Source organism: Mastomys coucha, unplaced genomic scaffold (genome assembly GCF_008632895.1).
Source record: "Mastomys coucha isolate ucsf_1 unplaced genomic scaffold, UCSF_Mcou_1 pScaffold15, whole genome shotgun sequence".
Classification (NCBI taxonomy): domain Eukaryota; kingdom Metazoa; phylum Chordata; class Mammalia; order Rodentia; family Muridae; genus Mastomys; species Mastomys coucha.
Genome location: NW_022196897.1, coordinates 115787748 through 115811433, shown reverse-complemented (window position 1 = coordinate 115811433; position 23686 = coordinate 115787748). Strand labels below are relative to the sequence as shown.

The 23686-nt window shown below is 42.8% G+C and overlaps 1 protein-coding gene across 1 annotated transcript in view; it reads right to left on the bottom strand.

Moving 5' to 3' along the window:
* Positions 1-23686, bottom strand: part of Tmc2 (transmembrane channel like 2) — a 68182-nt gene that overhangs the window by 10818 nt on the left and 33678 nt on the right. Inside the window, exons 5-15 of the mRNA XM_031373657.1 lie at positions 21352-21433; positions 20904-21010; positions 18170-18268; positions 16428-16570; positions 13726-13873; positions 10444-10632; positions 9071-9250; positions 7659-7808; positions 6153-6281; positions 3205-3272; positions 2366-2605 (exon numbers count right to left, since the gene is read on the bottom strand). Coding sequence (XP_031229517.1) covers positions 2366-2605; positions 3205-3272; positions 6153-6281; positions 7659-7808; positions 9071-9250; positions 10444-10632; positions 13726-13873; positions 16428-16570; positions 18170-18268; positions 20904-21010; positions 21352-21433 — 1535 coding nt within the window. The remainder of the gene's footprint in view (positions 1-2365; positions 2606-3204; positions 3273-6152; positions 6282-7658; positions 7809-9070; positions 9251-10443; positions 10633-13725; positions 13874-16427; positions 16571-18169; positions 18269-20903; positions 21011-21351; positions 21434-23686) is intronic.

The following is a 23686-nucleotide window of genomic DNA, read 5'->3' as shown; positions in this document are numbered from 1 at the left end:
CTTGGTCACAGCCGGCTGAGGTGACCACAACTTGGGCAGAGCTCTGGCTTAACAGGGTCACTGAGATTCCTACTAAAGACCAATATGGTCCTTTAAGTACTTTACAAATAACGTTATACTTGATCACCAAAACAATCCTATGAACTTTATAAATGTCACCAGCATTTCTATCCTTTAGAAAATGAACCTGTGCAGAGCTCAAAACTAGTCAATTAGAGAATTGGCTCTTAGATATGCTCTTTAAATCAGCTGATTTTTCTGCAAAAACCTAAATAATTCCACCTTTAGCTGTGTAGGTAGGATGCTTTCCACTTCAATTACTCAATCCTACTGCTGTAACAAAGAAGTACCCATGGAGTATTTGTAAGAACATCGACATGGCTGTGCTCCAATAAAATTTTATTTACAAAACCAGATTGTCTTTTGGATTGGGCTTAGCTCACCAACTCCCATTTGTGATTGTATGCTATGGACTGCTAATCATCCAGTTGTTCATGTTGCCTGCCAGGATCCTGAGACATTTAGCGTGGTCCAAACACTAACTTCTTCCCTGTGCAACTGAATTTCTATGAGGCGATCATCCACTTTGAACATCAACCATAAGGCTTTCAGACACTTCTTCCAGACACTGAGTATAACACGGTGAGAAAGGAAGAAAAGAGCATCTCCTCATGGACCTTCTGTCCCTTGGGAGAATGTAACAAGATAAACAAGGAAGAGGCACAACTTGTTTTGTCTGTTTGATTTTTGATATAGGTTTGAATTTAAACTCATGCTTCTCCACCTTACCCTTCCGAGTGCTGGCTTATTGCCAGTGACCATCATGTCCAGAAAAGAACATGGTTAAAAAGGATATAAACAGAAGTGTGTGTGTGTGTGTGTGTGTGTGTGTGTGTGTGTGTGTATGTATGTATATGTGTGTATGTATGTGTGTGTGTGCATGTGTGTGTGTGTGCATGCATGCACACGGGTGCACTTCAGCTGAGAACTCTAACAAAGCCCCCATTGAGAAGCTGGCCTTTGCTAGCTCAGCTTTGTGGAGATTGTAACCATGTTTCTTCCATGAGGTTCAGGTTAGGTCTCTTTTTCTATGATCTGACAGAGATTGCCAGGGACACCCAGAAAAGCAGATGTGGCAAAAAGGGACACATAGAGGAACAGGCATGGCACAGGCCAGCAAAAAGGGTCACAAATGTCAAGGAACAGGCACAACACAGGCCAAGAAGCCATCTTACCTGGGCCCAGGTGAGCATGTGAGAGAGTGGTGGAAGCACCTGCACTCAGCCCTTACCAAGACCCCAGATGAGTCTTTTCACGTGGTTGTTCCCTCACTCTGGCATCTCTGGTCTCCCACAGCTTTGCACCCCGAGTGCTACTGTCTCTCATCTGTGCAGATTCTTGTGTGACTGGATCCTGCTCTAATAGAACACGCCACTGAATACCTCCTCTAGATATGCCAACCTCAGGCCCATCTTAAACGGGAAAGGAGATAGCCATCCTTCCCGCAATGCACTTCACACACATGTGGGGCTGGCCCTGGAGTGGGTGAGTGCACAGCTGGAGGAGATAGTTGTACTTGGGACTGTGCAAGAGCTATGCATGGCCCGTCTCACTTGCCTTACCCTGTTTCTAGTCTGTGACAGGTATTCAGCAAGGATGGAAACACTAGTTTATCCTTGAAAGCTGTTGTAAGATTCTCAAGGATGACACAGAAAGGATTTCTAAATGAGAAGACACCTGGTAAAAGGGCACCATGTTCCAAATACCTGTAGTCCTAGAACTATTATTTTTAGGAAGTAGAGGGGTTTGTTTTCAGTGGGTCATATATTTATAAAGGTAGCAGGTACACATCATTGCTCAATCTACCTCCTTATATAGCTATATCCAGTCTCCCAAAGAAATTTTATTTATAACCAACCTTCAGTACTAGCAGAATTCTATAGAGTATGGGGAGCCACTTGAGAGTCTCAGTCAAGACAACCTATTCCTGATTCACATCTGGGTGGAGGTTAGACTATCCTCTATGATTTATCCTGTGCTAAGACAATCATAGCCAACTATCTACTATTAAAAGGTTATATTTGTACCATCTAATATGGTAGTCAGCCACTTGTAGTTATTAAAATCAAAATTAATTACAATGAAAAAACATGAGAAATTAGGTTTCCAAATTCTTCATTTTGAGAATTCCATAGCCACAAGTAGCAGCCTGCTACCACACGGAGCATCTCCCTCCTTACTGAAAACTTACTGAATGGGGTCTAGTGGTTTGCCTAAAGCTGCATAGCCTTTCACAGGTTTGCATGACCCAGGGCCTGTGGGCAGATTACCTCAGGAGAACTGTCCCTAGTAACCAAGAGCGTACCTGAAGGGGCCACAGTCAAATGAGGGTGGGAGAGACATGACCGTATAGGCCACTGGTAGGAGGCTGAGGAAGAGCACCAGCAGCAGCAGGCCCATGTAGAAGTTGTTGGATCGAGAGGCTTTAAACACACGCTCGTGGGGAACGTTGCTGCTCATGACTGCCCAGCACTGGAAGTACATGGAGGTCAATAGGCGCAGGACATTGATGCCCACCAGTCCTGGGGCATAGAAGGAGCCCATCCTGAAAGGTCAGAGACAGGATTACTGGTTGACCTGGTAGCAGGAGAGGGAGGGCTAATAGAAGGTGATGGGATGGGTGGACCAGGGGCATGCAGTCAAATTTCTTTCCTGAAGGGCCCAAGAAGCCTCCTGTTTAACCAAGATATTTGCCTTCAGGCTGGAGCCATCCAGCCCCAAGAGAGGGAGATAACTCTGAGCGTTTCTGGTTGGGACCCTGGCTAGGATTTTATCTTGCCTTCCCAGCAGCAGATCTCATGGTCTCTGGTCTCCAGGAGCAGTCCAACTGGCTAGTGTGGCTTACAGACTCCATGCAGGCTCCAGAGGAGGAAGTTCCTTCCCTCCCACTTTCCTCTTCCCTTTGTCCTCCTCCCTTCTGTTTCCTTCCCCCACCCTCCATTCCTACTTTCTCAGCAGCACACTGGTCATCACTAAGTTGTCCCACTTCTCATCCTGTTCTGCACTCTGGTTTTTGTGAGAAAGTGGGAGCTCAGAGGGGTGAGGTGACTCTCTGGCCCCTGCCAGCTCACCAAGAGACAAATGGAGTCTCCAGTTTTTTGACTCCCCACATTATATGATCCTCAGACGAAGTAGGAAACTTACCAGATCATTCCTTGGTTGAAGATCAAACCCAGCACATTTCCACTAATATCAAACTCAGCATATGAGGGCTGGAGAGAAAGGAAGGACAAGAGGGGAAGAAGGGACTGAGCAGGCACAGGTTAGGTGACACCAGCTGGAGCCTGTCAAGTCAAGACAACTCACGCCCAAATGCCTGCTTTAGGTTTAGGATCCTGCCTGTTTGGTTTTTGATTTTTTGTTTTTTGTTGTTACTAATCTTCAACAGTTTCAACTGTTTAGCTCAGGGTGGCCTCAAACTTATGGTGATCCTTATGTCTCAACTTCTCAGGCTCTAGTGTTAAAGCATCATGGATTCTGTTTAATAGGCTTTTGACCTACATGTGTTTGTTTGTTTGTTTATAGACACAGTTCATGTAGCCTAGGGTGCCCTCTAACTTGTTACCTAGCTAGAACTTCTGATTCTCTTGCTAACACCTCCCAAGTGCTGGGATTATAGGTGTAATACTATCAAACTTGGTTTAGGAAGTGCTGGGGATTAAACCCAGGGCCCGTGGCATGCTGGGTAAGTATTCTACCAAATGGCCTATGTTCCCATCCTTGTTTTAAACTTTTAAAGAAAAGTTTTGAAGTGTTTAGTTAATTTTTATTTAATGTATACAGATGTTTTGTCTGTGTCTGTGTACCACATATGTGTAGTGACCCAAGAAGCCAGTAGAGGGCATCAGATCCCCTGGAATGGACACCGTTAGCTGCTTTGTAGGCAGAAACTAAACCCAGGTTCCCTGCAAGAGCAGTGCCCTTAACTGCTAAACCGACTCCTTAGCCCCCAAAGCTAGGAAGTTAGTAAAACTGAAGCTTTTGACAACAACAACAACAACAATAACCTGTAATTGTATCTACCTCTTCAGGCTGAAGCCTGACTCTGTTTTGGAAAGAAATTTAGCTCCTCAGAAAACATTTCAATACATCCACACCTCATTTTAAAAAATATTTAAAAAAAAAACCATTTTATTTATTTATATTGCCTGCATGTATGTCTGTGCACTGTGTGTGTGTGTGTGTGCGTGCGTGCCTGATGCCCTCAGAGGCCAGAAGCAGGTGTCAAATCCCCTGGGACTACAGTTAAAGAGAGCTGTGAGCTACCATGTATGTTCTGGGAATTGAACCCAGGTCCTCTGGAAAAGTAGCCAGTGCGCTTAACCAGTGGGCTATTTTTCCAGCCCCTGCAGCTCATTTTTAGATATGGCTTTTCCTTACTTACTTGAAACAACATCTTTATTATAAACGGCCTCCCCCATAGCCTCTATCAGTATCCGTGCTTTGTGTTCTGCTGCATTGGCAAGGACGTGTATTCCAGTGCCAGCTTTAGTGATTACAGGGTCATCATCCTCTCCCTGTTTGGAACAGGGTCTCACTATATAATCCAAGCTAGCTTCAAGCTCCCGATCTTCTGGCTTCTTCTTTTGTACATGTGAATGTGATGTTTGCGTGTGCACATGTGTGCGCACCTGTGCACTACATATTTATCACTCTCTGCTTCATTCCTTTGAGACAAGGGCTTTCATGGAACCTGAAGCTAGGCAGTCAGCAGGCCCTAGCAGCCCACAGCGGTGGGGTTACAGTGTGCATGTGACCTTGCCTGCCTTTCTACACGGGTGTTGGAATCTGAAAGGGGTGGGTCCTTATGCTTGCATCAAGTGCTCTTACCCACTGAACCACCATCTTTCCAACTGCCAAGCCTGGCTTCGTATTATACCCTATTAGAGTGATAGGTATACATCTTTGTTTCTTTCTAAAGAGCTTTCCTATACACTCACATGCTTATTTTTGAGCAGATTTTACTGTAACTTTGCAATCTTGTGGAGTTTAGAAATTGATTTGAAGATAGCAACACCGTGTCTTCCTAACAAGTCACTTGTTAGGTCACCATTCTTTCACTATTGTTCTCAGACACGATCACAAGGTTTGCTGGTGTTGAGGAGGGACTGAACAGGATAATTTAAAACACGTGCCAGAAACCTGTACTGTGGCCCATGGGTGTCAGGCACCATGCTACAGGCCAGGGTGAGGGCTACATAAGTAATCAAGATGTGGAGTCTTTCACCAGAAGCTCAGTTAAGGAGTCTTCCTTTTCCCAACCTGACTACTGAGAAGAACAATGCAGGGCTGCGGAGGAGATGCTCACTGGGCCAGGCAGTGGGCCTGAGGTTCTGGCGACTCATAGAAAGCCACCATAGTGAGAAAATGACATGTGCTTGGGATGAGCACTTCACCAGGTAGTGTGGGAAGAGCGGATCTCAGGGGGAGGCGATAAGGGTCAGAGGCTCCTCAAAGCAGAATTAGAAGTCAGGAAAAGGGCATCAGGTTCGTGGTTGTTCGGAGATTTCTACAATGTGTATGCATCCTAAGATTTCGGCCTTTCTCGTAGAAGTCAGCTAGGTAGTTCTCCACTGACCTCCTGCTCGGCATTGAAAAATGTAGTTCACCTTTCTCCAAAGCTGAATGCTTTTATTTTCTTTTTAAAAAAATTTAAAACTCTTTTATTTTAGTACTTTATGTGTATTGTGTTTTGCCCACATGTACATCTGTGTACCATACAAGTGCCCAATGTCCATGGAGGCCAGAAGGGGGTGTTAGATATCTTGAAATTGGAGTAGCTGTGAGTTACCAAGTGGGTGCTATGAATGGGACCTGGGTCTCTGGAAGGGCAGCCAGTACTCTTAACCACTGAGCTATCTCCTCAGCCCCCACACCTCCATTTTTCTAGATGAAGGTCATAGTGGGAAACGGTGGAGTTGCTTCCGTGAATGCAAAGAGGACTCTTAAGTAAATACGATTAAACACACTTCACAGAACAGTGACTTGCTTTAAGCATCCTCAGAACTGAAATGCACAGAGTGTATCTGAGTAGAAATGTCAGAGAGGGTGGTGTTAGCACCTTAGTGCAGAATATATGGGGAAGAGCTTACAAAACCAGCCTCGAGGTCCCAACACCAGCAGTGATTCATGAACCGGACAAAACAAGCTCGGAGGAAATCCCCGACCAAGATGGTGAGGTATGTTACCAGCATGTCAGACACGGTCAGCCTCATAAACTCCTGCAGGGAGGAACACAGGAAGACAGAAGTGGCCAGATGGGAACTTATCCACTTCTCTCAAACACTCATGGCTACATAATTCTCTCTCCTACTCACCTGAATCCATCCGTGTGGACCGATTCTTCCTGGCAGAAAAAGGACCTCAGATTTTGGAGAAAGCATAGTTTAAGCCTCAGCGCTATAAGTCACTAATTAATTAAATGACTTCAGAATAATATCTGAACTTTGAGGAGTCAGTAATACCATGCCTGCTGAGTTATTGGGAAGCCTTTCCATCAAGTATGTAAATTGCCTGGTTTATTAGTCCTGACCAGTGCCCATACTTACCTTTGCTAGGATCTCTAGGCTCACTTTCTGCTTTTCCCGTCTGCTCTGATATCTTGGTTGTCCCCACTAGGACTGAATGTGACCATCAATTACTTTGGTCAATACTTCTTACTAATCAAAAATTTTTCTTGATTTATAGAGAAAATAAACCAAAGAGCTACATAGCAGAAGCAAAAGAACAAGGTTTTCTCCATTTACATAGGGCATAAGGAACTGGTTGGGTTTTGTTTGTTTTGTTTTTGTTTTTTATTTGTTTTATTTTTGTTTTTTATTTGTTTGTTTGTTTTTTAAATGGAAAAGAGCTGATAGACCTCTGTTATGTAGCATTTCCTAGGAGATTAAAACATTCCACCCAGCATTGAAGTTCCTTAAACTAGACGCTAAACAATTCAAAATAGATTTAGGAAGTTCCTGAAGCCTACCAGATTCACTAGGCTCCTCCTTCTCAAGGGGAAGCTATAAAGACTGCTGAGAGTCACTCTTAAAGGAGGTGAGCTGCAAAGAAGACCCCAAGTCCAGCTGCTGCACACAGGAGGCTTAAACCATCTGAAGCACATGGAAAGGATTTCTCCAACTTGTTGAGCTGCTTGCAGGCTGTGCAGTGGGCTCCAGGTTCCCAGTTTTAGTGAGCTGTCACACATGCTAGGGTGACTTAGACCCATTTCTGCTCCTGTAAGTAACCCTCACTCTGACATTCCTGTAAGTGACCTGCATAAAACTCGTTGGTTCACCAGTTGGACCTTGGTGGCATTTATACCTTGATCTGCTCTGAGCACCCTATCTGGGGTGAATAGTCACGTGCATTCCATCTCCTTAGGAAGTCTTGTCATTCAACAACGTCATCACAAGTTTAAAGACAGCAGATACATGCGAAGTTCTAGGATGTACAGGGCCTGCTCTATTCGTCTTGGACCTTCCAAAGTGATTAGAAAATGCCTGCTGGATGGACATTTGAGTTTTCAAGGTTATTTCCCAAATGGAAAGATCAAAGAAAGGACAACAAAAAAACAGAGAACAAGGGTCACCTTTTCAGAGAGCATAACTACTCACAATGCCCACAGCTGTCTCCCAGCAAGAACCTCTGGGCACATCTGCAGGGTGTGGTGGCGGCCGGGGCACACTTTCATTCCCCCCTGAGGAATTGTAATAGTTAAACAGGGTCCAGTGAGTGATGTTCTTGATTTTCTCCTCATTAGAAAGCTGGAAGAGAACATGGCAGTCAGAAGTTGGGTGGAACCAGGGTAGTTCAGCTGTTTCCATGGGAACAAATAAAACTAGCTCCAGCCCTGCCCAGCCTTACCACTGGACAATCTTCTCAGAAAAGAACTTCTCAGACTTTCAGTCCACCAAGAGAGGGTACAATGGGTTAAAGGCCCTTGACTTTGCCACAAAGTTTCCTCCCTAACTTAGCATTCACTTACCCACCCACTCATCCATCCATTTGTTTTGAGAATTCAGGGTCTGATCTGTACATACAAGTCAGTGGTGACACAGAATTTTCTCCCAAGGAAGTTCATAGTCTAGTAAGTAAGATGATGAGGAGCACCCACATCAGACAATAGGGAGCACCCACATCAGATGATGGGGAGCATGGAGGAATCCTTCGAGGCAGTAACATCTGGAACTGGCCAGCTACTTTCAGAGAAAGTCAAGTGATATCTATACCCCAGAGTAAAATATGAGGCTTGGGAGGGTGGAGCAGTTTCTTAGGGAAGCCAAAATGGGTAGAAGGATTATGGACCAGTGCAGATCACGGCGTTGTTAGAGCCTTCCAAAACCTTTCTGTATCTTGCAGAATAATAACGAGGTAGTAATGAGGTGAAGGTATGAGGAAGACTCGTCTGCTCTCCACTGTCTCTGTTCTTTTCTCTCCTCTGTGTTCTCTAACTGTCCTGCCATTCCCTGTTAGCATCAGCTCTTCCGGAGCTGAGGATCTGAGCTCCCCCTGTGCTCTAATTCACTGCCTTCGGCTTGCCCCCACTGAAGTGTATTTCACAGTGTGTTGACTGAATGAGTCTGTTTCCTGACCCTGAGCATGAATCTGTTCAGAACAGGACTGTGTCTAATTCCCTGCTGTACCCAAGGGCCTAATTTGCAGGCATCCCATACATATCTGACAAGCACTGATGAGCAGTTTGGCCAACCATGACACATCACATCAGTGGACAATTACTTGGTTATTGACTAGCTATGACAGCTATGAAACAACATAGAAAAACATGCATACAAAAATATGAGAGTACTAAATGATATAGACATGAGGTGGGAAAAGACAACCTGAGAGAAATGCAGGAAAGAACTGTAGCAACCATTGCCTTTGGGTGATAGGTTCTGGAAGTATCTCTTCTTAATTTTCCTTCTTAAACTTCCAACAATTATTTAATAGAAATTATGCACAATAAAGTTTATATTCTAAAGGGAGCACTGTGGGCAGCAGGCATGGTGGAGTGTGTGGGCTCTACCTTAAGGTGGACATCATCCATGAGGGCCAGGAGAAATGTGTAGAGGTTTCCCAGGAAGAGTGCAAAGATGCGGCCCAGCTGCCACTTCAGCCCGGTGCGCGGGTGATAATTCTCCAGGGCAGCGATGGTTTCAAACAGAGGGGGACAAAACATCCCTAGCAGAGACATCACGATCTCCACCTGAAAAATTGAAAGGAGGAGAGTTTTAAAATAAAAGATAAATGAGCATAGATACTAAAAATTTTAGAAAAAATATTAGATAGACAAAGATACAAAAAGTCTACAAAACAAAAATTTAAAAACATGATTCAGGGGGCTAGAGAGATGGCTCAGTGATTAGGAATACTGGCTGCTCTTCCAGGAGTCCTGAGTTCAATTCCCAACAACCACATGGTGACTCATAACCATCCTTAATGGGATCTGATGCCCTCTTCTGGCACACAGGTGTACATGCAGGTAGAGCACTTATACACATAAATAAATCTTTAAAAAATTATGATTCAATAACTCACACTTTATATATAAAAACAAAATATAATTACTTAAATTTAAAAATTCAGAATGTATATCCTATGTAGGTGAGAATAGCAACCCAAAATAACATATACTACAATATATTCTAGGGAGGTTACTGAACTTAAAAAAAAGAAAAAGAAAACTCTTCTAGCAATAGAAACAATTCATTTATAAGGAAAAGAAAATTAAAGAGCATCATTGGCCTTTACAAAATAATTCATTTATTTTTTTAAATTTGAATAGTTTTTGGCTGCATGTATATATGTGTATCCATGCATGCCTGTGTGCCTGTAGAGGCCAAAAGAGGGTGTTGGGTCCCCTAGAACTGGAGTTACAGATGGTTATGAACCACCATGTGAATGCTGGGACCCAAATATAGGTCTTGTATACATTGTTAACCAGTGAGCCATCTCTCTACCCTGTGATATTTACTTATTTTGAAACAGCTGTGTAGCTTGGCTATCCTGAAACTAACTATGTAGACCAGTCTGGCTCAAACTTTTAGAAATCCTCATGTCTCTGCTGGGAAGGTGCCACCATAATGGGCTTAATTTTGCTTTTTAAGACAAGGCATGTAATTCAGACTTTCCGAGACTCTGCTGCATAACTAAGCTTTGAAATATTAAAAGGTGTGGCTGTTTAGGGGTGGGGCAGGGAACTAGCTGGTTAGGGAATAACTGCCACTATATTAATTTTCAGAATGAATTAATATATACAGATTATTAATAATCTCTCTCCCTCTCACCCTCCCTCTCCTTCTCTCTCTCTGTCTCTCTCTTTCTTACAATTGGTGCCCAGCAAAGAATGATTTCAGGATTTCCCCTCAGTCTTGGTGTCACTGGTGACACCCATCTTACCTCATTCCTTTCATACCAGCTGACGTTCTGCATTTTGGAGAACTCCTGGGACCGTTTCACCACAAAGTAAATGAGGTACCCGCTTCCACACAGACAGCAGAGAATGAGGAAGTTGGCCAGGACACGGAGGAATCTTGTCAGGTGGATATTCCCCTCTTTGTTACTCTCTTGTTCATCCACTATAGACTCCTTAACATGTGAAAAAGGAGAGGTAAATAGCACCAGACCAGGACCACTACCTACAGCTGTTGATTCTATATTTCTATAAATAATTCAGAGTGGTGACATAATACCCTGTAGAGAGTTAGAGATAACTTCTATAAATGTATACATTCTGTTGTTATTGCTATCTTGGGCTTGGTTATTTTGTAATAATGAAAACTGTGATTTACTATGTGCTAAACATGGTACTAAATATTTCCCACAAATTATTTCTTAATTTAACCATGAGCCAATAGAAGGGTTAGTATTATTGCCCATGTGACATACATAAAGGCCCACAATGGTGTCAATGAGCCATCCATGGTTGTTTTAAATCAATAGACCAGGTAAATTTAAATTAAGGAACATTAATCCATTTTTTGTTATTTTATTATTTTTTATGTGAATAGGTGTTTTGCCTGTGTATTTATCTGTGCATCACATGTGTGCCCGATACCTGTGGCAGCCAGAAAAGGGTGTCAGATCCCTAGGAAATGGAGTCGTAGACAGTCGTGAGCTGCCATGTGGGTTTTGGGAATGGAACCTAGGTAGGTCCTCTGTAAGAGCAATCCGTGCTCTTAATCTCTGAGCCTTCTCTCCAGCCCCTCAGATTAAAATTTTAGTCTTGAACTTTCAAATATGGGAGTTGTCAAATAGCCTATAAAAGTTCACGTAGTAGATATTGTTAGCCTGCAGTCCATGTGTCTCTCACTTCTCACCACTCCCATGCCACTACTGCAGGAAAATAACCATAGACAATATGTAAGTAAATGTGTATGGCCTTGTTTCAAAAAAGTTTTATTTACAAAAGTATTCAGCAGTTTGGATTTGCTCCCCAAATACATTTTGCCAATTTCTATCCTTAGGGTTTCTTAATATTGAATGCTGTTTTTGTTTGCTTGTTTTGGTTTCTTTTGTGTGTGTGTGTATGTCTAATTTTTTTGGTAGAGACAGTTTAAATATATAGATAGACATTTATGTTTTAGGAATTATCATAAAGTTTTAATATCAGTTTGTTTCCTGTTAGTATAAAATATAATTGACTTTTATCGTACTTATGTCCTGGATCAGTAACTCTCTATGAAGACATGTACAGTAACAGGGAAAACATGGTCTCCTGGACCCAGTGCCTAGGAGGAGACTTCGCTACCAATCACCAGTTACTGTGTTCACTCTGAGGTCTAGCTAACTCATCAGACAACTAGTGTATGTTAGCTCACAGAATACTCGGTTCTACTCTGTCACATTAGGAGGCACAGATGTCCTTGTGCTCACAAATGAACACTAGGGAAACTCGAAATGTTAAATACACAGGGTTGTCTCTTCAAAGGGAGAAATGTATAATGTGCTTTCTGCTCAGAAGGCTGGGAGCAGAGGTGGTTAATACCCTGGGACCCTTATGCTATCTGTATGACTGAGGCTACATCAGATCCTCCCCTAGACTCTTGAGATGTCACATGTAGTCAGCCTATAGGACCCATCTTAGATGATGTCACATGTACTCTACAGAGAGTTTCAATGTTGTCAGGAGCCATCTAGGAACGGCTGAAGGCATGCAAGTAATCTTTCTGGAGGTAGCCCACCACTTTGTGTGGCTGAGATGGGCAATCTCTGAATTGTAGGGCTTTCAGAGATTTTGTCCCAGGATTGCTTCTTACTGTCGATATGCCTTTTCCTGTTATTATTACATAGGTTAAGGATTCCTGGGCGTCAACCCACCCTATTAGGCAGATTTCCTGCAGATCAACATAAAGATGAACTTTCAAGAATTCATGCTGTCTAGATGAATTAATGATTTTATAGGATTCCTGATTTGACTTAAATAACTTTAGAAAAAATGTTTTTGTTTTTGTTTTTTTGGTTTTTTCGAGACAGGGTTTCTCTGTGTCGCCTTGGCTGTCCTGGAACTCACTCTGTAGACCAGGCTGGCCTCGAACTCAGAAATCTGCCTGCCTCTACCTCCCAAGTGCTGGGATTAAAGGCATGCGCCACCATCACCCGGCCAGGAAAAATGTTTTAACAGATGACTTTAGTGATTTTTTTGTCAGAAAGATGTAATAAAGTTAAAATCAAGAATAAAATGTGAGGGGGGAGAGGGGATGGGACAGGGGGTTGCAGAAGGGAAACTGGGAAAAGAGATAACATTTGAAATGCAAATAAATAAAATAACCAATAAAAATATCAACATTTTAAAAAAAAGAATAAAATGTGCCAACTCCTCATAGAATAATAAGTAAAGGCTGCATAATAAAGAATACAATGAACTTTTATAAATTGTACTAAAAGGAGAAAGAGGCTTGGGACAAACCTGTGATCAAGGAAAAACATTCACTTTAGGTCAGATCTAAGGATAAAACCACAGGTGTGCACTATGGTAAATCAAGGCCATAGGAAACTGTGGCTTTGAACTTAAAATGGGCTTAAAGAATGAAACAATGCTTTGAACTTACTATCAGCATCCTTCTATAACTCCTCTTTTGTGTAACATTTTATCTATGAGGTAATTTTCTAAAGGACTTTTGTCTAAGAAGTTATAAAAAGGCCAGAGAAGAGTACAGTGGTGGCTTGGGGGCTCTGCCTTATCTATGAAATGTATATACGCCTATGACTGTTTGTCTATATGTGTGCATATACATATGTGTACAGGTTTATGTGTATATAAGTAAGTATGCGTGAATACTTGTGGAACATATGAGACAAGTGGTTAGGTCTGACCAGCATGTGTTTGTATAAGAGTGTCTGTGTGTCTGTGCATATTGCCTATGTAAAAGATTGTCTTTCTTCTTCTCTCTTTTCTTCCCGATTCATGAAGAGTTAACAAGTCCAAGCCTCTCACCTGGCCAGTAAGAGGTCTTTGAGCCAGGGAGAAGAGCGCCTTACCAGTTTAGCTTTTTTTCTTTTTAATCCCCTGCTGCCAACAGAAAGCATTTATTACTAGAAGCCAATGTGTTTGGCCCTAGAATAGCAAAGAGTTATTTATTTGGAGACCCCATTTCCTCTCACCCAGCTGGGGGAAGCTTCCCAGTGGCTTGTGGGTCCTGGAGTTTCCTCTGAAAGGAGGGTCAGCCCCAGGGTCACTACCTTAAAGCTGGTGGTGATGGAGACGTATTTGTTGTCTGCTGTCTCTGAATTCCCGATGAGGTAGTCCCAGCTGGTGAACATCTTGAAGCTGAATGTGAAGCTGTCACTGTCCCCTTCGCTGGTGCTCCCCTGGGTATTGCTGGCCATCCTAGAGAACATAAGTTACTGTTGTTACACCTATCTCTTTTCTGTTACATCAGCCAACGGGATCCTTGGCCTAAGTCAGTCTTGGGCTCAAGATGATCTCTAATGAAGGGGCAGGCAGGGAGGGACATTAGTTAGGACAATTTTGATTACATCCAGAGAACTATTCTCCCAAAATGTAAAGTTACCCACAAGCATCCATGGTGTCAGTTAGATAACGAGTTGGAAAGATACAGGACACTCCACTATGGGTTTTTTTTTTTTTTTGTCCTTGCATTGGATTTCTTGAGGTTTGACTCAGTTGGGTCAAACCAGTTTGGGTCCCAGTCTGAGAACCTGGGAACCTTAGTCTCAAACACAAATGTGTCTGTCTAAGCCATCTAATTTCCTTGGCTAGAGGTAGGTATTTTTCTGATATAAAATGTGGGCTGAAGTGGGAGAGGGTGGGTTGGTGAGCAGGGGGAGGGGGGAGAGGACAGGGCTTTTTTTGTTTTTTTGGGTTTTTTTTATTTAATTTTATTTTTTTACTTTTTTATTTTTTTCAGAAGGGAGACTGGGAAAGGAGATATCATATGACATGTAAATAAAGAAAATATCTAATAAAAATAACTAAATAAATAAGTAAATACAAAAAATGAAATCATAAAAAACAAAAAACAAAAAACAAACAAAAAACCCCCCCAAAAACGTGGGCTGAGATGTCTCCGTGGTTAGAGCACTTGTTGCTCTTGCAGAGGACCCAGGTTCTATTCCCAGCAACCACATGGTGGCTACAGTTGTCTATAACTACAGGTCGAGGGGATCCGATACCCACTTCTGACCTTCCTGGGCACCAGGCACACATGTGGTACACATACATACATGAAAAATGCTCATATACATAAAATAAATAAGTATTTAATAAAATAAAAAATAAAAAAGTATTTAATAAAAACTCAGTAACTCTTGAAGATGTTGGGTAGATGATCAGGTTAATACATCCTTCAGCAAGCTTGGATGAAAGCACAAGGACCTGTTTCATCCTACCTGACCCAGCCTCTCAGTACTCCCTGCTGCTCAGTGACATGGAAACCAATCATGGATTTCGCCAGATAGTGTGGGAGTTTTGTGCTCCCCCTGATTCTATCTTGCCTGTTGACTGTTTGGACTTGCTGTTCCACAGGACCTAGGTGGTTTGGGTTCATCACAGAAACATTCCATATTCATGGACTGAACTAATTTTTTTCTTCAAAGAATATGAATTAAGAGGATTAGATAAAGCTGGGGTAGATGAACTCACTGTTAAAGTGCTTGCTACTGGCAAAAGGACCCAAGTTGGGGCTCCTAGCACTTAGGTAGGGAGCCAGGTGTGTCTGCAATTCCAGGGCTGGGGAAGTAGAGACAGATGGATCCCCAGAGCTCACTGGCCAGACAGTCTGGTTGAACTGGTAGACTACAGGTTCACTGAGAGCTCCTATCTCAAAAACTAAGGCATAGAGTGATTGAGGAATACATATATGTACATATAAGAATGAATAAAAGAGACACTGACATATAAAGGCCAGTCCTGACCACTGAGGAAAGTAGAGTTGGGGACAGAGAGGCCACCATGATTAACCACAGCCATACAAATTCTTTTGGTATAGGTCTATTCTTTATATATATGTAAATGACAGGATTGGCACATTTATTTATTTGCTCATTCATTCATTCATTCATTCATTCATTCTGAGGAGGCTGAGCCCTGGAGAAACTTCCAGCCACTTTATCAGATACCACAGTCTGTCTCAAGCCACAATGGCCTTCTGCTAGTTTGGAAAACTGGATGGGCTGTCCTGATAGGAATTCTGAAATCATTTGCTGTCATTGGGCCTTTGTATACGTGCTTCTCCTGCTTACAGCATATACTTCCAACTTGCACGCCACTGTCTGTGCTCTGCCTCATTTAGAGGGGTTTCATCTCATAAAGTTCATTTCCAGGAGCTTCACATATTATCTGGCTTATCATGTATAATCTGCATTGGCTTGGTGTGATCACTAATACTGAATGTCAACCTGACAAGATCTAGAACCACCTAGGAGACACCCTTCTGGACATGCTGGTGAGGGGTTATCGAGCCTAGGTTAATAGAGCTGGGAAGACCAAACTGCTGGTGGCACTGTGCCATGGGCTAGGCTCCTGGACTGAATAAAAAGGAGGCTCAACCACTCAATTGATTAGCAATCATGTCTCTGCTTCCTGACTGTAGAGGCAATGTGACCAGCTACCTCAAGCTCCTGCCACCAGAGCATCCCTGCCATGAAGTATTAGACCCTAGAACTGTGAGCCCAAATCAGACCTTTCTCCCTTAAGTTGCCTTTGTCAGTTACCTGGTCACAGCAGTGATAAGGTACTAGACTTGTATAATTGCTTATTTGTTTGTTCTAGAAGTATATCACAGGAAAGTAAATACACACAGAGGAGTCAGAGGAGAGCCATTTGAATGAAGAAAGATCAAACCCCACTTATTTACTTATCTGCAACTTATGTATACACAACCCCACTTGCATATTTACTTATTCAAGACCCTTATACTTACGACCTAATGACGATCATCAAGCTGTAGCCAAACACGCTGACCCCCACCATAAAGTAAGCCATGGGCAGCCTGTACCTCAGCCACCCAATGGTCCGCTGGTTGTTGTAGTAGCCATAGAAGAGAGCAGAATATTTGATGTAGCCCTGCAGGAAAGACATCCAAAGTCTCTGTGATTATAATCTCAGAGGAGAGATTAATTGTCCATCTCCGTTCTATCGGGGATTTCTGTCTCAGAGTTTTAAAGCAGATGTACAGAGGAAGAGTTCCAAACATTCAATTTATAGTGTTTCCAGAGGCCATCCACAGTCATCGTCTGTCCCTTTGTTATTCTTCCACTGCACAGAGAGCATGGAGGTTCAGGGAGGAGAGGTGAGTGGGTGTATGCAAGTGAGCACATGTACATATGCACCCAAGAATGCCCAGCTCCAAGCTATTGTGTTTGACAATCAGGTTCTTAAGTGACTTGTAGTCATTTCTCTGCTTCCTGACTGTGCAGGCCAGAAATAAACAAGGGTTTGTGGACTTTTGTAACATTTCAAAATGACCCCAGAAAACTGTGTATGTGTATGCGTGTGTGTTCCTGCATCCATGCATGTGTGCATTTGTGTGTGTGTGTGTGTCTTTGTAGACATACATGTAGCACAGTACACATATGGAGGTCAGAGGACAACCTATGGGAATCAGTCATCTCCTATCATGTGGGTTTAGGGGTCAAACCCAGGTTATCAGGCATGATTACCCATTTTATCTGTCCCTGTTTTATTTTTGGCTTTTAAGTGCACTTGGCTTTAGTAGTGAGTAGACTTTATATTAGTTAAGTATAGCATTAATTTAAATTTTAGTACTTTTTAATATTTCTTTGCTGAATACAACATAAAGAATTGTTGAATGAATTCCATGCTTTTGCTTTTGGTAGGTAAGAGATTTCAACGGATTCCTGGGTAAGAAAAAGTAAAGAGAATCCCTGGCAGCAATGTGGCTGGGTACCCTGGGAAATTACTGCAACTAGTCATCACTCATTTCTGAGGAGACTCAAGTTTGACTCTAAAGCTGGAGGATGCCAGCCTATGACACTGTAGGCAACTCTGTTGCCAGGCAACATGACCTCAGGAACCCTTTGAAGCTACAGATGAGAGGCATGGAGGGTGAGGAAGAAGATTCCAGGGACAGGTCCATCAGCAGTGGGTGAGGCACTACAGTACTGTGTGTACAGAGATGTCCTTGACTTGGTAATATGGGACACTGACTTGTGAGGCCTTAGGTAACAGTTGGAGGCGCACAGGGTTCTTTTGTAAGCTCAGGGAAGAACTGGGAGTGGGAAGCAAGGGTTAGCTGAATTAGGAGAGGGGTATGCTCCCTCTGCATTTTACGAAGTTCACTCTGGCAGCAGAGGAAATGGAGGTGTAACCATCTGTACACACGGCAAGGCATCCCAACAGCAGCCCTGATCAAATAAACACAGCATAGGCAAAAGGGTGGGGAAGCATTTTGTTTAATAAGGGTTCTATTTGAAGAAAGTGTCATTTTTCAACAACTCAGTGTAATACCTATAGGACATTTTCCTAGGGATCCCCGAGTGAAATAGAAGATAAAGAAATCCCTTGGAGCAGTGAGGCTGGGTACCTGGAACTTACTCCGGTTTCCTGTCACTCACTTCTGAGGGGCTGAAGTTTGACTCTGAGAGTGAAAGACACCAGCTTTATAATGTCAAAGTGGAGGTGCATGGACACCATGGTTCGTACCTCAAAATCCCAAAGGACAGAGAAGTCCATAGCTCGCTCTTCCTCAGCCCGAGGTACCGTCTTTCTGGGTATACTTCCGTAGGGCATGCCCATCAGCACCTCCCGTGGGGACAGGTGACAGAGTATAAGTGGAGAAAATGTGAATGGTAACTGTATATATTTAACAAATCCCATGTCCTTCTGTGAGATGAGCCTCACTCATACCCTTATAGAAAGATCAGAATTGGACCAGATCTGCATACTGACTTAGGAGGGACTGGCTTTTCAAGAAGTATTTTTTATTTGTGTGTCCGTGAGTGTGAATGCATGCATGCATGTGTGCATGTATGTGTGTCTGTCTGAGTCTGTCTGTCTTTCTGTCTGTCTGGATCTGTGTATCTGTGTATCTCTGTGAGTATATGGGGGCATCCAAGGAGGCCAGAAAATTATATCAGATCTCCAGGAACTGGAGTTACAGGTGGTTGTAAGCCACCTGACCTGACAGACACCAGCCTTCTTGAAGAGCAGTAGACACTCTGGCAGTTGATCCATCCTTTCATACCAAAGATTGTCTTTTTAAAAATATGAGATTATTTTTTTGACCATTAAACTTTACATTGTTTCTAATGGAAATCTCCTAGACTATTAATTTTTACTAGTTATTTTATAGAGTTATTGTTCTTATGTTAACATTTTTTAGTGTATTATAAATCAGATAGCAAGAGCATAGAGATTTGTTGGCAATGTTTGTCTATTTAATGACTGTAACCATCTTCACATAGTCTTTTATATAAAGTTGAGCACTTTTTTTTTGTAGAATACCTGGATTTGGGAGCTTCTGCAGTGATATTATTTGTAGACAAATTGTGTTTTTAGTATAAAATATACAAACTATTCAATTTTTTGACCTATTGGCTAAAGTAGATTTTTTTTTTTTAATTTGACAAATGCTGAAGACACATGACACTGTTCTCAGCTTTTGTAGCACTAGTTCTTGGTATTTCACTACACTCTTTTGCTGGTTAATTTACAGGTTCATGTTTTCAGGTTTGTCTCTCTCTCCCCCACACCCCCACCAGCCTTCTCTGGGTATGGTCCTGGCTGGCCTAGAACTTGCAGTGTTCCTCCTGCCTTTGCCCTCCAGTGCTGATGTCACAGGCATGTGTTACCCAAGCTCTTGTGTTTCCTTTTTTTCTACATTTTAATTTTTTTGCACAAATTTAATGCTTATTTAAAGATTTATTTATTTAATATATATGAGTATACTGTAGCTGTCTTCAGACACACCAGAATAAGGCATCAGATTCCATTACAGATGGTTCTGAGCCACCAAGTGATTGCTGGGATTTGAACTCAGGACCTTCGGAAGAGCAGTCAGTTCTCTTACCCAATGAGCCATCTGTCCAGCCCTACATTTTAATTTTTACTGTTACTGGCAAATATTCTACACCTAAAGTAGCATACACAATATCTAAGTATAGTCAGTCATAATAATGAAACTTAACTCCTTTTTTGCCCAACTATCATCTAGCTTTTAAAAACTCCACAAATTTGGGGCTGGGGAGTTGGCTGCCTATGAGTTCTTGCTGTATGAGCATGAGGACCTGGGTCAGAGTCCCCAGCACCCATACAAAAAGTCGAGTACAGCCACAGTGCAGGTAAGCTCGGTGTGTGTGTGTGTGTGTGTGTGTGTGTGTGTGTGTGTGTGTATGTATGTGTGTGTGTCTGTGTGCGTGTGTGTATGTATATGTGTATGTGTGTGTGTGTGTGTATGTGTGTGTGTGTATGTGTGTGTGTGTGTGTGTGTGTGTGTGAAGGGGTGGGGAGCGGGGTAAGAGGATCACTAGGCTTGCTGGCTATTGACTACACTTCAGATTCATCAAGAGAACCCGTCTGTGTTTGCTTGTTTACTTGTTTAAGTCAGATTCTCTCTGTGTAGCCATGACTGGTCTGGAGCTTAAAACATAGACCAGTCTGGCTTTGCACACATAGAGATCTGCCTGCCTCTATCTCCCGAGTGCTAGGATCAAAGGCGTGCACCACTGTGTCTAGTTGGCAGAGTCTGTCTTAAGGTTATACATTGCAAAGTGATATAGATATGGAAATCTTATATCTTCTCTGGCCCCTGCACATGTGCACAGGCACACATATGTGTGCACATATGTGCTCATAAAACATCATGCCCCTGACACACTAAAAACAAAAGCAACATGACTCGGTAAATCTCGAGAATTGTACCCTCTTCCACCTCAAGAGAGAGCTCATCTCCTAATCATTTCCCTGACTTTTCTTATAATTTATTTACCTTTTGCTTAGTTTTGCCCACCTCTCTTTTTCCCCAGGGTAAAAGAAAAAAATTAACCGAAGTCTTAATTTTTCTTTCATTTTAATGAAAGTCAGAAAATGTGTTATCAGTTTCTTAATTCACAACCTAAGTTCCATGTTTTGTACTGAACTACCAGGGCAATTGACATGACAAGCAAACACGGGCAGGTTCTCTTGATGAATACTGACTTTAAACAGAGCTGTGCATGCGGGGTATGCTTATAATAAAGGCACTGGGAGGAATGAGGCAGGGGGATTATGAGTTTGATGGAAGTCTGGACTACATAGCAATATCTTTTCTAAAAACAGGTTTTTGTTTTTAAAGAATGGCAGATTATAGCAAAAAAAATATTTGGAGGATATAAATGAAGACGCTGGCTGTGGTGAAGCTTCATCAACACTCTCTGAAGACAGGAAATTCTGCTCTTACCTCTGGGATGATGACTAGACCAAATATTAAGCCAAAAAGGACGAGGTTAACTCCATACATCCATCTCAGAAAGATGAAGTAGGATGCCACAGAAGAACCGAAGTGACCTGGGAGGGAAGAGAGGGCAGCGGACCGTGTCAGCGAAGAAACCAGCGCTGCCCGCATGACTGGTCTTTTTACATCAGCCTTTCACACAAACAGCTAAAGCTTGGTTTTCTTATTGCAGAGAGACAACCTGAAACTCTTTGAGCTACCTGACCTCTCGCATCAGAAAGTGAGGAACCTGGATTTGAATCTGGTTCCTGTACTCATCCAGTGCACACCTTTCCTGATGCAACAGAATCTATGAAGTTATCTAACCAGAAGGCCGAGTACTCTCTGATTCCAAGCCTTGGGGAGATTTCTTTGAGAAAACCAGTTAAAAACAGCGACACCAAAATATACTGACTTTCAATGTCCTTGATCTTCATTTCCCAGGGAATACATTGAGTCTTGAAATTGTCAAAGTCCCTCTTAAACTTGACCCATTTCTGAAATGAAACAGATAAAACCGAGTAACCGACACGTTGACTTTAAACACTAAGGGGCACAGTCAGGACATGGGGTTGGCGTGGGGAGGGGATGTTGAGGGAAGTAGGGCAGTGTGTGTGTGCGTGCGTGCATGTGTGTGTATGTGTGTGTGTTGAAATGTTGAGATAAGGGGTAGAGAATAGAATGGAGTATGGATAGGAAAGAAGGAAGGCAGGCAGCATGGCAACAGTAGGGGGAATGCTGAGGGAAACAGGCAGTCTCTCTCTCTCTCTCTCTCTCTCTCTCTTTCTCTCTCTCCTTACATGTATATGTGTGTGGTGTGTGTATGTGTGTGTTGTGTGTGTGTATGGGGTGTGTATGTGTGTGGGGTGTGGTATGTGTGTGTGTGTTGTGTGTATGGGGTGTGTATTTGTGTGTATGTAGTATATATATGTGTATATGTGTGGTGTGCATGTGTATGTGTGTGGGGTGTGGTATGTATGTGTGTGTGTTGTGTGTATGGGGTGTGTATTTGTGTGTATGTGGTATGTATATGTGTATATGTGTGGTGTGCATGTGTATGTGTGTGTGGTATATATGTATGTGTGTATGTGGTATGTATTTGTATGTGGTGTGTATATGTGTGGTGTGTGTATGTACGTGGTATAAGTGTTGAAGTGTGGGGCTGAGAAGGGAATGGAGCATGGACACAGAAAGGTAGGAAGCCTGGCTCCAGTAGGGAGGATGCTGAGAGAGGTAGGGCAGTGGCAGGTGGGGTGTGTAGGGTCAGGAGACATTTGCAGAAGCTAGGGCTATGGCATATTATATGTGTATAGTGTGGAAGATAATCCAAATTTGGACATTTTGATATGAATCTTAAAGTTCTGTGTACATTTTCTGGATCCTCTGATAAAACTTCCTTCATGTTAAAACAAAAATCAATGAGAAAGAAACCTCAGAAGGCACTCAGACTTGGCAGCAAACCAAGTGCCTCAGCTTTCTGGAAGTGTTGCAAAGCTGCACTGAGAGATCTTGGTCCAGGTCTGCTCCTCCTTTTCCTGGGTGAATTACTCACCAGGGGTGAAAGGGACTAAAGAAAGAATTCCTCTCACAGAGACTGAGCTACCAACCAAAGAGCATGCAGGAGCTGGACCTAGCCCCCCTACACATTTGTAGCAGATGTGCAGTTCAGTTTTCATGTGGGTCCCCCTAACAATTGGAGTGGGGAATGTCTCTGACACTGTTGCCTGTCAATGGGTCTCCTTCCCCTAGCTGGCCTACCTGGTAGAGCCTTGGTGGGAGAAGAAACGCTTAGTCCTGCTGCAACTTGATGCCTCAGGTGGTACTCAAGGGAGGCTTCTCCTTCTCTTCAGAGAGGCGGGGGAAATGGGGAAGGAATTTGTGAGGGTGGGACTGGGAGAAGAGGAGGGAGGTGGGGGCTGTGACTGGGATGTAAAGTATTAATTACTATTCAAATTAAAATAATAGTTAAAAATAGGAAAAATTCCTCCTTTTCTGATAGTTTGGAGCTTGAATGTCCCCCAAAAGTGTGTATGCTCAAGATTTGCTCCCAGAGGGGTGCTATCAAGTGATGGTGGAAATTTTAGGTCATGGAGCCTAATAGGAAGTCCCTAAGTCATTGGGTGCCTGCCTAAACTGGACAGTGAAACCCTAGTCCCCTTCCCCTACTCCAGTGTTCACCTTCTCTCTTTTCCTCACCCTCTTTCTGAGATAGGGTCTTGTGGTGATCCCAGGCTGCCTGGAATTCCAGGTCCTTCTGCTTCAGCCTTCTGAGTGCTAGACATGCATCACCAGATCTGGCCTTTTCCCTCTCTCTTTGTATCCTGGACGTGAGGTGTGCTTTGCTGTATGATCCACAGGCCCCAAAACAACGAGGTTACTCCTGGGTTAGGAAGGTGTGAATGAGTATGAGCCTGGATATCCTTCCCTCTTTCTGAGCTGACTCTCTAAGGAATGTGTTACAGTTACATACACACACACACACACACACACACACACACACACACACACACACACTTCTATCTATAGATAGATAATTCGGTGAACAAGAGCACCATCTAACAGACTTATAGGAAATAGCAAACACCTATCATAACCTTAAATGCAACCCTCATCTCACCACTAAAAAGATACAGAATAGTGGCTGGGTTACAACTGTATGTTGTCTCCAAGAAACACACTTATCTGACAAAGATACCAAAACAACAACTGTAGGATGCAAAATAAGTGAGCAGGCCAATATAAAGCATAAA